Genomic DNA, 13328 nt, shown 5'->3' on the forward strand with positions numbered 1-13328 from the left:
GGTAGAATACGGACCAGCCGATCAAACAACAAAACAACAAAACGAAAAAGATTGAGCGTCCGGGGTGATACCTAGTGTATATATATATGTGTTACTTCTTGTGAGGTGAATGGAAGAAATCATTCACTTTCACTGAAAGAAAAATTCAAACAGTTCATACATGATCTAATAATTAACCAGTGTACATATGCTACTGTGATTACGGTCATGATGGAAAAGAAAAAGATGGCTAGATAGCTAGTCAACAAGAAATTAATACTTAAACATGCACATAATTAATTACCCTAAACTTTAAACCCTAGGCATATCTTGAGTTTGCTAGAGTTATGCAGGACACATCCCAGCAAAGGGAATCTAATTATATACGAAAGATTCTATTTACTGTCATCTAGAAAGTGTGAAACGCCATTTTTTCTCCATCTCCCTCACTGTACGATATCTACACTATATATATATTAGACATACAAAATGCACGAGATTGACGAAGAGAGAAATCAAGCATGTATGTGGTGGTGATCAGTCCACTGGATATCCAAATCCTAAGCAACAGCTTGTTTGATCATGGATGCAGAAGGCCCCTCACACATTGGGGAGTTTGCATGGAGGTTCCTATTAGCCTTCGCTGATTTCTTCGCTTCAGATTTAGACCCTGGTTGTCTTACTTTCACTCCTCGAATCATCTGTCAAGTTAAAAAATATTAATTTAGAATTAATCATACTCTACAAAAACATGGTACAATTCGTTGGTCAACCAGACAGAATAAGCTATAAGGGATATACAAATTTGCCGCATTTGATGTCGGAGTAGATAACAATAAAATCCCCTTCTTGCAGGCCATTGGAACGCACAAAATCCCCTGCATGAAAAATACAATTATGAATCTGCTAACAGAAAAATTCATTATTGTTTTTTCTGCTCTACACGGTCAGCTCATGGAGGAGGTTGGTGGAAAAAAGAAGGTTATTTGATAGGTAGCACACTACATTCTACTACCACAAGGCTCTCCTGTGTTGGAAAAGGTTTCATTGGGTGTTGTCCTTATTTTCACGTTTGTATTCTTTTACTACAAAATGACTCATATAATGGCTTAGAACTTGGTTTGTATTCTTTTACTACAAAATGACTCGTACAATGGCTTAGAGCTTGGAGTCAATTCACTTCGCACAAAGCCATCAGACACAAAAGAATATCGACTCATATTTTATTTTATTTTTTGAAGGATGGAATTTATTTAAAGAAACCGAACTTACATAATTGGAATATCGTAATGGGTCTTATACTATTACCGTAATGGGTCTTATCTTCAAAAAGTATATGAAGGATGGACTCATATACTAATATACCAAGAACTAAAACTTCCATATCCCAAATGTATGTCATAAAACCTAAATCTCTTCAATTAACCATTACCTCAATCTTTGACCAAAAAACTACTACACTAGATAAACAAAAACTTAAAATAAGATTGTCCTGAATTCTAGGTCAGATCCAATAAAAAAGTGATGCCAATTTATAGCAAGTGACAAAAATTCATACCGGAAAACAGGTGCAGGAAAATCTAGCATACTACATGAAGCAAACAGAAAAATAGAACTTACCTGTGTTTTCTAGGAGATACATCCTACTCTTGTTGTTTGGCCAAAATCTGAAAACCAGAATGCAATCCACAGTTAGAAGGAAAATAAATAGAAAAACTTAATAAAGACGAATTTGTTAATTAATACATACCTGTAGCGCATGTTCCACACACGTGATGTTCCGATATCTTCCATAGCAATTGAGATCCCATCTCTTGCTTCAAGTTCTGGTAGATATGTTTCCGCTTCTTTCTGGTACATTTGATATAAACAACGAACCAGATATAAAATTAAGTTCCACAATAAACATGCACATTTTAATAGAATGGAGATGTTATACCTTTGGGAGAACAATCCTCCCGAGGTTACCAACGTCACTTTGTTTCAAAACTTTTTGCAGTAGAAACTTCAAGTTCTTCTCAGCGGGTTTACAACCCTAGAAATGAAACACAATTAATATAAACCATTGTCGATACATGCATGGTAAATGGTTTCTAAACGAAGTAATAACCAAAGGACAGTACAAAAACCATACTTGGCGTCGGTTTTCCATATTGATATGTTTGTGATAATTAGGAGGAGACTGCGTGGGTTGCAGTGGTGGATCTACAGTTAGTGGCCGACCTTCCGAAACCATCATCATCGGGGACAACGAACCACAAACAGTTATGGGTGGCGGTGGAGACGGAGACCAAAATACCCAATTAGCTGAATTATTCAAAGTTTGATGATGAGTTGTTGTTGTGTCATTCGAAACCCTAGTTTGTTGCAGGTCCGTTGTTTGGTGATTGTTTTGAGCATGTCTCTGATGATGAGAAAAAATCTTCCTTTGTCTAGCCATTCTTTTCTTTCTTGCTTCTTTGGTTGCTGAAGAACCTAACCTAATTAATGATCCATCACTAGTAGTGGTATTACTGCCCTGAAACATTTGATGACATGATTGATACTGATTTTGATGGTAGTTCAAGAAAGATCTCGACAGAGGTGGAGGTGGCGGTGGTTGTTGAAGATGATGAGCATGAGGATCTTGATGATGATACGAAGCACCGTAGGGATGAGAAGAGAGTGAGAAATGATGTGTTGGTGGTGGTGGCTGATGATGCGCCCAATTTTGAAGATGGGAAGATGCATCAAACATGTACTCCTCTGAAGATGGGTACGGACTTTGATTGAAATGTGGAACGAGCACAGAAGGATCTCCATTGATGAAACCATGCATGGGTGGAGGAGGCGGTGGTGGATAAACTGCAAGTCCCGATGTCATTGGATCAGACACATAAGTTGATGGAGGTACTACTGGTGGTGGTGGGTTTCGTGAGACATTCCATGGATTAGCAGTTGGTACAAAACAAGCAGGATTAGATTCAGGAGGAGTGAATGAACTAAACTCATGAGAATTAGGGTTACAATTTTGATGCTGTTGCTGACTGCTGTAAGAAGGAAAAGATGAAGCCTGGCCTTCTTTCAATCTTTTCTTTTGAAGATGATTGTTTTGAACCCATTCAAGTATTAGTTTTAACAGCTGTTTCATTCCTTCTTTTCCTCCACCAAGTCTCTTAGCTGCACATTCAATTGTAGATCTTTTAAGTTTAATACTTCTCAAATCTTCAGCGGAGATTGTTTCTTTGTTTGACTTTAGCCATTCCAAGAAAACCAAAGCAAGATCTTCAGATGGCTTATTGTTCTTCTCTTGATCACCATCGTTATCATTATCAACGGTTTCTCTGTCCACCAAACACTTGTGATCTTCTTTGGGTTGATGAAACCCTTCTTCTTCTTCTTCATAAGGAAATAAACAAGAGGGGTCCCAAATATCATCAGTATCAAACAAACCTATTTCACCAAAACCTTCCATAACATCCATGCAGTCCCCAGATTCTAATCTATTAAGCTCATCTTGTTGAATCTCCATTGAATCAGTAGTAGATAATAAGTTACCATAACGATTTTCATGATATTCTTGGTTTTTAGTTTTCTCATCAACAGCACTATGTTCTTTATGATCCGACTTACCAACTGCCCAAGAAGCCGATGAAGATGCTGAAGATGTAGCTGATGATGATGGAAATGAATTATTCCTGCATGTAACTGATCCATGGTGCTGACGTTGACTCACAGAAGAAGTTGGTGGTGGTGCAGAAGAAGAATAACAAGATTTAGAAGATGAGGATGGAGATGAAATGCACGGGAAATCAGGTAAAGGTGGAAAATCCCCGTAAGACATTAACGTATCATCCACATGCAACAGATCTTCGGCACCTATAACCTCATCTTCCCAATCCATCGTATTTTCATAGTTATTACTGGGATTTATTTGTTCATACATATCTCTTCTTCTTCGTCTATCATCTTCATCATATTTTTCCTCATTCTCTTGATGATTTTGTTCAGTACCATCTCCATGCATGGTCTTCATCAACACCGATTGTTGTAGCGAAGGAGTTTTTTAAGTGGGACCCTAATATGGTTTATATTCTAGAGAAACTAGTGGTACTAGTACGGATGGATGAAATGAGATCTCTGAAAGAAAGAAAGAGAAATACACAAGACACTCAATATCTACAAAGATTAAGGTTTGTTTGTGATTAAGGAAGCAAGAAAATTAAGAAGAATAAAAAGGAAACAACATAAACCATCTGGTTACTATCACAATGAGAGTGACCGTCTTATCTATCTCTATAAATCTACTTTCTCTTCTCTTCTATATTTTTATTTTAAGCAAAACAACTACAACTTGCAATTATAAAAACACATAAATTTGAATATATATGTATCCAAATGCTAGAGCAATAGAGAAGAAAATTTGTGTTAAATATGGATCTAAATGCAAAATGAAAATAAAAACACCTAATGAGATCTTCTCCTAAACATCTTTCATACCACAAATAATTTCACTTTCTCTTCCCCTTCTCTTCCTCTTCTCCTCCTCCTCCCCTTTGTTTTATCTTGTTTCTTATGTGTCTAGTTTTGCTTTGGTCCAGGATAAGTACAAATAATTTTTGTTGGTTTATTATTTACTCTCAATTCAGAAAGAGAAAGAGAGTAAGAAACGACTAATAAGTTAGAGAGAGACAGAGAAAAAGTAAAAGAAGGAGTAATGGGGGGAGAGAAAACGAAACCTCGTGCTACTGTTTTCTCGGTTCCTCTCTCCGGATTGTGCGCCATTTAGCCATACGTTAGCATCTAAATGGTTAGCATAGCGGTGCACCAGTTTTTTAAGATAATCACTTGCACTTTTGGAATTTGGACTTAAGCCAAAAGGGGCAATTGCTAACAAGTACTTCTTTCATGTGTTGTGTTGTTACAGCTCAATATCATATCGATTTTTTTTTCCAGAATGAGTGATACGGTAGAACTTCTTTATATTAATATTTTTGGGCATTCACATAATTATTGGGCCGATCGAGCAAACCGGGGGAGAGAACCTTCGATATAGTCACTTTTTTATAAAATGTAAGTGCTCAATTGACACAAAAAGATTGGAAAAGATGTGGATTGAAAGACAAAAAACACCCCTCCCTTTTAGTCCAATTACTATAACTCGTTTGTGTATCCTATATCATTAGGGGTATAATTGGAAATCAAACTAGAATATATAACATATCTAAAAATTCGTGCTTGAAATTTTATAAATTTTATCTCGTTGGAAAGTTTTTAAATAAATCTACCCAATGAGTTAGAGTTTTTACGAAAAATTCGGTGGTGTTTATCTTTTTAGGCACACTTTTGAAAATTGGATGCATAGCCATTATGCAAATCACCACAAAGGATACATAATACATTAGGCAGAATTTTGGTTTAAGCATCAACTAATTTCCTTTGCAATTAATAAAACGATGTACTCCCTCCGTTTTACAAAAAGTGGTACTTTCACTTTAGGCACAATTTTCGAAAATTCAATGCATAGTCATTATGCGAACCACCACAAAGGATGCATAACCCATTATGCCACCATATTTTGGTTTATGCATCAATTAATTTTTCGTTTCAGGAATAATGATACTTTCACTCCATTTAATAGATATTTTCACTTTTTCATTTTGGCATACTTTTAGGCAAAAATGAAACTACGAAAGTATCACTTTTCCTAATATAAAAAGGTACACATAGAGGATATAAAATTTTAAGTTCAGTATATGTTCAATGTATTTGTAATTGTACCAGATGACGTACATGTATTTTTATTGCTCCGTACACAAATAAATGTATGTACCTATGAACTTGTTATGCTACTAAGGAATTATTGATGTTTTTAACAACTATAAATAGCACTGTTACGTATAGTAGAAGATAAACTTCCATTTTGTTTCTTTCCAACAAATCAAAATGTCATCCGATGTCAGGAAAAGAACTTATATGAATGATAAAAGTCTAAAACAACATACGGATGGTGGTTTATTATTGAAGTCCATTTTTTTTATTATGGAAATATAACTTAAAGCCTAATTGTTTTATTGTTAAAATCTATTTTGCTTATTGTGAAACATAACTGGCTTAATTTGGAAGCCCGATTGGCTTACTGTTGAAGCTCATTTTGTTTATTATGGAAACACAACTGGCTTATTTTGAAAGTTTAGTTGGTTTATTATTGAAGCCCATGTTGTTTATTGTGGAAACATAACTGGCTTATTTTGGAAGCCCAGTTAACTAATTATTGAAGCTCATTTGGTTTATTATTGAAGTTCATTTTTTCTTATTATGGGAACCCATAAACCCGTGGGTCAACTCTTAAAACTTGTGGTCTAATCCATCGACTGTAGTTATCCTCTCTTCAAGCTTCAAGCAAAAGAGTTTAAATATGGATAAGAATCGTTAATTTTTGAATGGGGATCAAGATATTTTAAAGGGGATATAATCTTTGAAATTACTATAATTATCCAAGATAATTATGATTATTAGGATAATTGCAAAATCCTAACAGAAAGATGATAATTATGTTAGATGGTTATAATTATTTAAGATAAATAAGGATTATGATAGGTATGAGAGGGAATAACAAATTTTATCATGAACCTGGTTGTTTTATTGAAATTATATAGATGGGAGAGGTTATTATGATAACTATTAATCCCTAAAGCAAAATATACTTTATACCTATAAATAGAGGTTAAATCCCACCTCAAAAGGTACAAATTTTCCAATACTTTTCCACACAATATACCTGCTAAGAAACTCTCTCTGACTTTAGCATCAGAGTGTTTTTGCAGATACCCCCCACCATTCAACATCCATCACACTATCATCAACTATTTCTTGTGGAGTTAAATCAGCAGTTGGAGATCAAACGGCCAAAATCAATCTCAGTTTCATCAGCATTTTTGGTGAAATCAAACCAACATCATAGATTTAATCATTTACGCGCATCTCGAAGAGTGTTGGGGTGAATATTTTTACACTAACGTCTTTTGGCGCCTACTAAGGGGACTATGAGCAAGAGATCGTGTTCCCCCAATGAGATAAGTGTTTTTTCAAGCGCTTTTCAAAACTAGGATTTCCGAAACGTTGTGGAAAAATTTGCAGAAAGCTTCAGAACTGTTTCAAAATTGTTGCCAAAAAAAGTTACAAAAGATTTGTTCCAGAAACGTCGGAGAAAAAGTTGCAGAAAAATTCAGATATGTTTTTGAAACTGTTAGATCATAGCTCGGTTGAACTCACCAAGCGTTGGTATGTCAAGGTTGGTTGTCATATTTTAGTATCAAAACTCATCTAGAGTCGTTTGATTAAATACTAGAGTCAACTTCGTTTAGGTTAGACTAGAAAGTCTAGGAATGTTGAGACATACAAGTATTACTCCGAAGACCTAAAGAATGAGAAGAAGTAACGACTACAACGACGACATCATCCTTCCACTTGAGGTTAGTAATATTGACTTGAACTTGTTTCAATTCCTAACATATCTTTCAGGTCGTGTTATAGTTGTATATATTGTACATATTGTATATAATACTCTAGTAAAGAGACATGGACATAATAGTATGGTCATAGTATTAAGGAATTAGATTACGAAGTATAACGCTTATCTTTTGAACTTCATAGATATGACATCGACATAATCTTGTATATAGTTTTATGATTATGTGTATGGTGTATGGTGAAGATTTTATCCTAGGAAAAAATGTTTTATATTTTCTTGAAGCAAATACGTTGGTGAACTTGTTTCATGAATCAAAAGGAAATCAATAGGTATATTTGTCCGGCTATACCTTGCATATTATTTGGATGACCAATATGTGTGAGTTGGTAGAACCGATCTTAACTCAGGTTATGTATCTTGGTATAACCGATCACAATACCTAGATTTATGATTTGGTACGACCGGTTCTGGTAATTAGTGTAACCGATCCTAAGTAATCACCATGAGATGGTATGACCGATCCTTGTAATTGGTATGACCGACTCTGGTAATTGGTGTGACTGATCATAAGTGTTTGTGTAACCGATCCTTGTAATTGGTATGACCGACCCTAGTGACTGGTATGACCGATCACAGGTAGGTACCATGTTTAGGTAGAACTGATCCTAGTGCTTGGTATAACCGATCTCAACCCGTGTATGTGACTTGGTAGGACCGATCACAACTAACCATTGTGACTCGGTATGACCAATCACATAGTAGTCTTGGAATTCTGGTAGAACCAATTCCAAGATGCAAATCCGTGTAGATTTGGAATAAGGATTTGCAGTGTAAAGATGTCAACATACTTTGAACATGAGCAGTAACTCCTCGTGCGAAATAAATTAAGAATCTTTTAGTTAAGGGAAATCAATAGGATTATTGGCCTTGCTATTCATTGCATATATTTGGATGACCAATATGTGTGAGTTGGTAGAACCGATCTTAACTCAGGTTATGTATCTTGGTATAACTGATCACAATGCCTAGACTTATGATTTGGTATGACCGGTCCTAGTGATTGGTATAACCGATCTGAACCCGTGTATGTGACTTGGTAGGACCGATCACAACTAACCATTGTGACTCGGTATGACCGATCACATAGTAGTCTTGGAATTCTGGTAGAACCAATTCTAAACTTTTTTGGAAGTATGGTAGAACCGATTCCAAGATGCAAATCCGTGTAGATTTGGAATAAGGATTTGCAGTGTAAAGATGTCAACATACTTTGAACATGAGCAGTAACTCCATGTGTCGAAATAAATTAAGAATCTTTTAGTTAAGGGAAATCAATAGGATTATTGGCCTTGATATTTATTGCATATCTTTGGATGACCAATATGTGTGATTTGGTAGAACCGATCTTAACTCAGGTTATGTATCTTGATATAACCAATCACAATGCCTAGACTTATGATTTGGTATGACCGGTCCTGGTAATATGTGTAACCGATCCTAAGTAATCACCATGAGATGGTATGATCGATCCTTGTAATTGGTGAGACCAATCCTTGTAATTGGTGTAACCGATCCTAGTGACTGGTATGACCGATCACTAGCAGATACCATATTTAGGTATAACCGATCCTAGTGATTGGTATAACCGATCTGAACCCATGTATGTGACTTGGAAGGACCGATCATAAATAACCATTGTAATTTGGTATAACCAATCACATAGTAGTCTTGGAATACTGGCAAACCAATTCTAAACTTGTTTGGAAAGTGTGGTATAACCGATTCCAAGAAGCAAATACATGTAAATATGAAATAAAGATTTGCATTGAAAAGATGTCAACATACTTTGAACATGAGCAGTAACTCTTATCATTAATTATTCAAAGATATTCCTTGGTACTCAAGGTGATCCTGTGCCGAAATAAATTAAGAATCTTTTAATTAAGGTTTTTGATTTTATATGCTTTAATTACCAGAAATTAGCATAGCTCTAGAGAATAAAAATTAGTAATGTGCATTTACTAATTTGAGATTTTCTATTGAGAGATTTCGGAAATATTGGACCAATATTTATTGGAATTATGAAAACCGAATTTTACCATTCATTGCATATCTTGAGAATATTTTCGGTTTCGAAAATTCCTTGGTGTCCAAACATCCTTTTTTTATAAATACCTAAGTTTGCATTTATAACAAACTATCCTAAGAGCCAGACAAACTTCATTTCTTGTTATTTCTAGTGGAGTCGTCTATTCGGAGAAGAAAATATCCTAATTAGGTGAAATCTCCTACGACCGCTCGTTTAAAGACTTTTGTGAGATCAAGAAGCTCTACAATTACCGTTGGTGGGAAACTAGATAATTGCAGTGTTATTAGTTTTCGATTTGATTTGATTGACTAACGGTTGTTGAAACTTTGATCGCACCTAGTTTGTTTATTCTTGAGAATCTTCTCTTCTGATATAAGATTCACTCAGACTATATCAAAGTATCGACGGGATCTTTAGAACTGTAGTTAGATCTAAAGACATCCTGTGATAATCCATTGTTAATAGACTCTGTTATGTGCATGATTGATCACAAGAGATTCAAGTGATATTGTGCAGGTTTTGAAGATAAAAGAAGATTTGAAGACGAAGAAGAATTCTTATTAGTTTTTGTATCTTGTGGATTTAGTGCACAAACCTTGATCGGCTGAGATCCAACTAGAATCGGTTTATGTTTCATAGATCTGATTGATTAGTTACACAAGATCAACATTCAATATATTTCTCTTTGAGATCTATATATATTGGTTGAGTGTGAATCTATGCTTGAATATTTCGATAGTTAAAGTTAGATTGATCTAACCAGACAAATGAGTTTATTAGATTGAAAGAAAGATCCTTTGTCAATGACTCATCTATATCTTTTAGCAAGATTGATTAGAGTGGTTACCAAACAGATTCTTCCTTTGTTGTTTGGAATATGATCCAAAGGACTTGTTATTCACATGCGTGACTCTAGAAATCGAAGGCGCAGGGATACTGAGGGAACTAAGTAGCTAGGGTATCTTGGTCTCAACTATACGAAGTTGGTATTAGATTTTGTATAACGACTTAATTCTGAGAGTATTCAAAACTGGACTAGGTCCCGGGGTTTTTCTGCATTTGTGGTTTCCTCGTTAATAAAATCTTGTTGTGTCTTTTACTTTGATTTCCGCATTATAATTGTTATTATAATTAAGTAAAATACACAAGTATGTTAACTCCGTAATAATAATATGATTTCAGGTGAATTTTCTTTGTTGTGGTTAAAAGATGAATCAAGCTCTCTTCCTAGAGCTTTTGGTCCCACCAGAGATAATCTCGACCAATAGAATTCGTGTGTTCGGAAAAAAAAATTTGGTAATTTTTGCCTATATCTAAAATACAAAATCGTATTCTCCTTTTCCTTTGTAACTTATATTCCTTCTTCATTTCTATTTTTCTCCAAAAATGAAAACCCTATTCATCTACCTTACCTTCTCCCTCTTTGTATTTGTTTTCTCTTACTGGTATGTCTACTTTTCAATATTGTGTTTTGATATTTTCGGTTTCGAATCTGCTGATTCTGATATTGATTGTTGTGATTTCTTTTGTAAAGGGTTTAACAGGTTGTTTCGCTAATTTGTAGGTAAACCATAAACCTAATGTGTTTGATTTTATTTTCCAGGTCCGTTATTCGTTTGAAAGGATATGTAATCAAATATGATTCATTATTTGTTGGTAAACCCTAACCCTAATTTTTTTTCTCCCCTTTTATGTGAATACGACTTTGTTTATCTTAAGCAATGAACCCTATCTTTTTCTCTGTTTTTGCTCTAATTGTGTTTGTTTATCTGAATTAATTGATATCCTTTTTTTTTGAATAGAAAGGTTAGCTTATTATGCCTCTGTTTGTTGTTTAAGCTTGAGTGAAACTAAATTAAGAAATATATTTTCTAAAACCTCTATTTGTTGTTTAAGCTTGGGTGAAACTAAATTAAGAAATATAATTTCTAAAACTTTTAAAATGATTTCCATGATATATTTGTTTGTTAAAGAAATAGCAAAGAAACTCCAGTTATGGGAATAATGCATTCGAGGCAGAGGCCTTTTGGTGGTTTTATGAGAATATGTGGCTTATATTTGATGTGAGTTAGTGGGAACAGGGTCTTTACGATCTGTGTTCTGTTTGTTTTTCAATTTTAATTCTTATTGTGGTGGAAGTGGAACCAACAACAAGTTTAGTTCTCTTACCCTAAAAGTATGTCTTTTTTCGTTTTGCACGGTGATTCATGATGCTAACAAAGACTTCACTATTATTTTGCATTGTATAGTAGCTCAGCTGTGTGTATATGGGGAAGACTTGAATAACTGATTTCCGTCTCTATTGACTACTTGAATTACTGAATAGCATCAAGGTATGCATAGTGCATACAAGAATTAGCTCATTGGAGTTCGAGCAACAATATCGTCACAAAAGGATCAGGTACGTAAATTGTATACTACATATTTTTCTCTATTCCTTACATGATTCTTATTCGCAATCACTGAGGTTCACTTCTATGCTTTCTTTTGCTGGAAACAACCATGAATATGAAGGATCGTGAAATTACCGACGATGTGCAAAATTTGAATTTTCCTGAGTCCTTAACCAAATTGGAACCAAATATACGAGAGGTAATGATTTATGCCTCTCCAAATTTGTTGTAGGATCTCTCCACCATTTAATTAGTTGAATTGGTTGCTTTATGGGTTATAGTAAATAAATGTTTATATTAGGCAATCATTCCCTTTTTATAGGGATCACAAATAATTTTTCATTGTGTGGAGGTAATGAATTTATCTTTTCAGGTTTTTATATGATTTTATTTGGATGGGTTATAAGTTTAGTTTCCGGTATAAACATTCAGGTGGTCATCCAAACATTTAGGTGGTTATCCAATTCTCGCACAAAAGATCCATTTTTCATGTATGTATCTTTGTTTAATATGAATATGGGGTGTCAATAAGATATGATATTTTGTGGCGTGTTTTATAGGCATTATACGAGGGGATAGTCTTAACCAGACATGTTTGGTAATCCATACTAAGTCATTTTTGTGAATATCCTAGAAGATGCGAGCCTTGTTTTTACATAAACGATTATCTGCCTAAAATACCAGTACTTCAACATCTTTGAGAAACTTTGTCTTATGACTTTTGTTTTTGTTTAGGTTTAATAATAAAAAAGATAATTTGTCGAGATGTTGTTACTTATTTGACACAGGTCCAAATTGTTGAACGTGTACTTGGCTGTACACGGTCTCTCGATAGGGTTTAATAATTTTCAGGACCTCTGCACTCTACTTTTCGAAAGGTAGTTCATGACTTTAGTTTCTATATATGACTCATTACGTTATATAAGTAAGCTAAAGGTAAACTTTCTTCTTGCAATTTCCTTATGCCCATGAATCATTTGCGCTTCAGAGTGATTGTATTAAATCCCACTCATATTATTAGACAGTGATACTTGTTGTCTTAGCTCAAATGGCAGAGCACATGAATTCTCTCAACCATGTAGTTGTGGGTTCGACTCCCACGGATGGCATATATAGTTGAATAAGCTTAAACCTTTCATAGTTTTCATGGTAGCACACAGGTGTACATTAAAAAAGTGCCAAAATACCATCTTGGTCATGATTCATGGCTCCGATTAGAGTTGCACTTTTAGTAAAGGTACCCCAATAGTCATGATTCATGGATGGAGCTGGAGTTGTAGTTCGTGACAGTGATTGTAGAGTTCTTGGAGCAATGAGTATTGGTTTCGGCGTAACTAATAAGTTTTTGGCTGAATTGTATGGCATTATAGTAGGCTTAGAGTGGGTTGTTAAATGTGAAGTTGGAAATGTTCTA

At 34.7% G+C, this 13328-nt stretch overlaps 1 protein-coding gene across 1 annotated transcript; it reads right to left on the bottom strand.

Annotated features, from left to right (window-relative positions):
• Positions 1–245: 245 nt before the first annotated feature.
• Positions 246–4537, bottom strand: LOC113358300 (B3 domain-containing transcription factor ABI3-like). Its single transcript, XM_026601824.1, has 6 exons — positions 2114–4537; positions 1919–2014; positions 1730–1830; positions 1600–1646; positions 781–857; positions 246–680 (listed from the first exon to the last, which is right to left on the bottom strand). The coding sequence occupies exons 1-6, from the start codon at positions 3992–3994 to the stop codon at positions 540–542; spliced, it is 2343 nt and encodes a 780-aa protein (XP_026457609.1). The 5' UTR covers positions 3995–4537; the 3' UTR covers positions 246–539.
• Positions 4538–13328: the final 8791 nt, after the last annotated feature.

This window comes from Papaver somniferum, chromosome 3 (genome assembly GCF_003573695.1).
Source record: "Papaver somniferum cultivar HN1 chromosome 3, ASM357369v1, whole genome shotgun sequence".
In the NCBI taxonomy this organism is placed as follows: domain Eukaryota; kingdom Viridiplantae; phylum Streptophyta; class Magnoliopsida; order Ranunculales; family Papaveraceae; genus Papaver; species Papaver somniferum.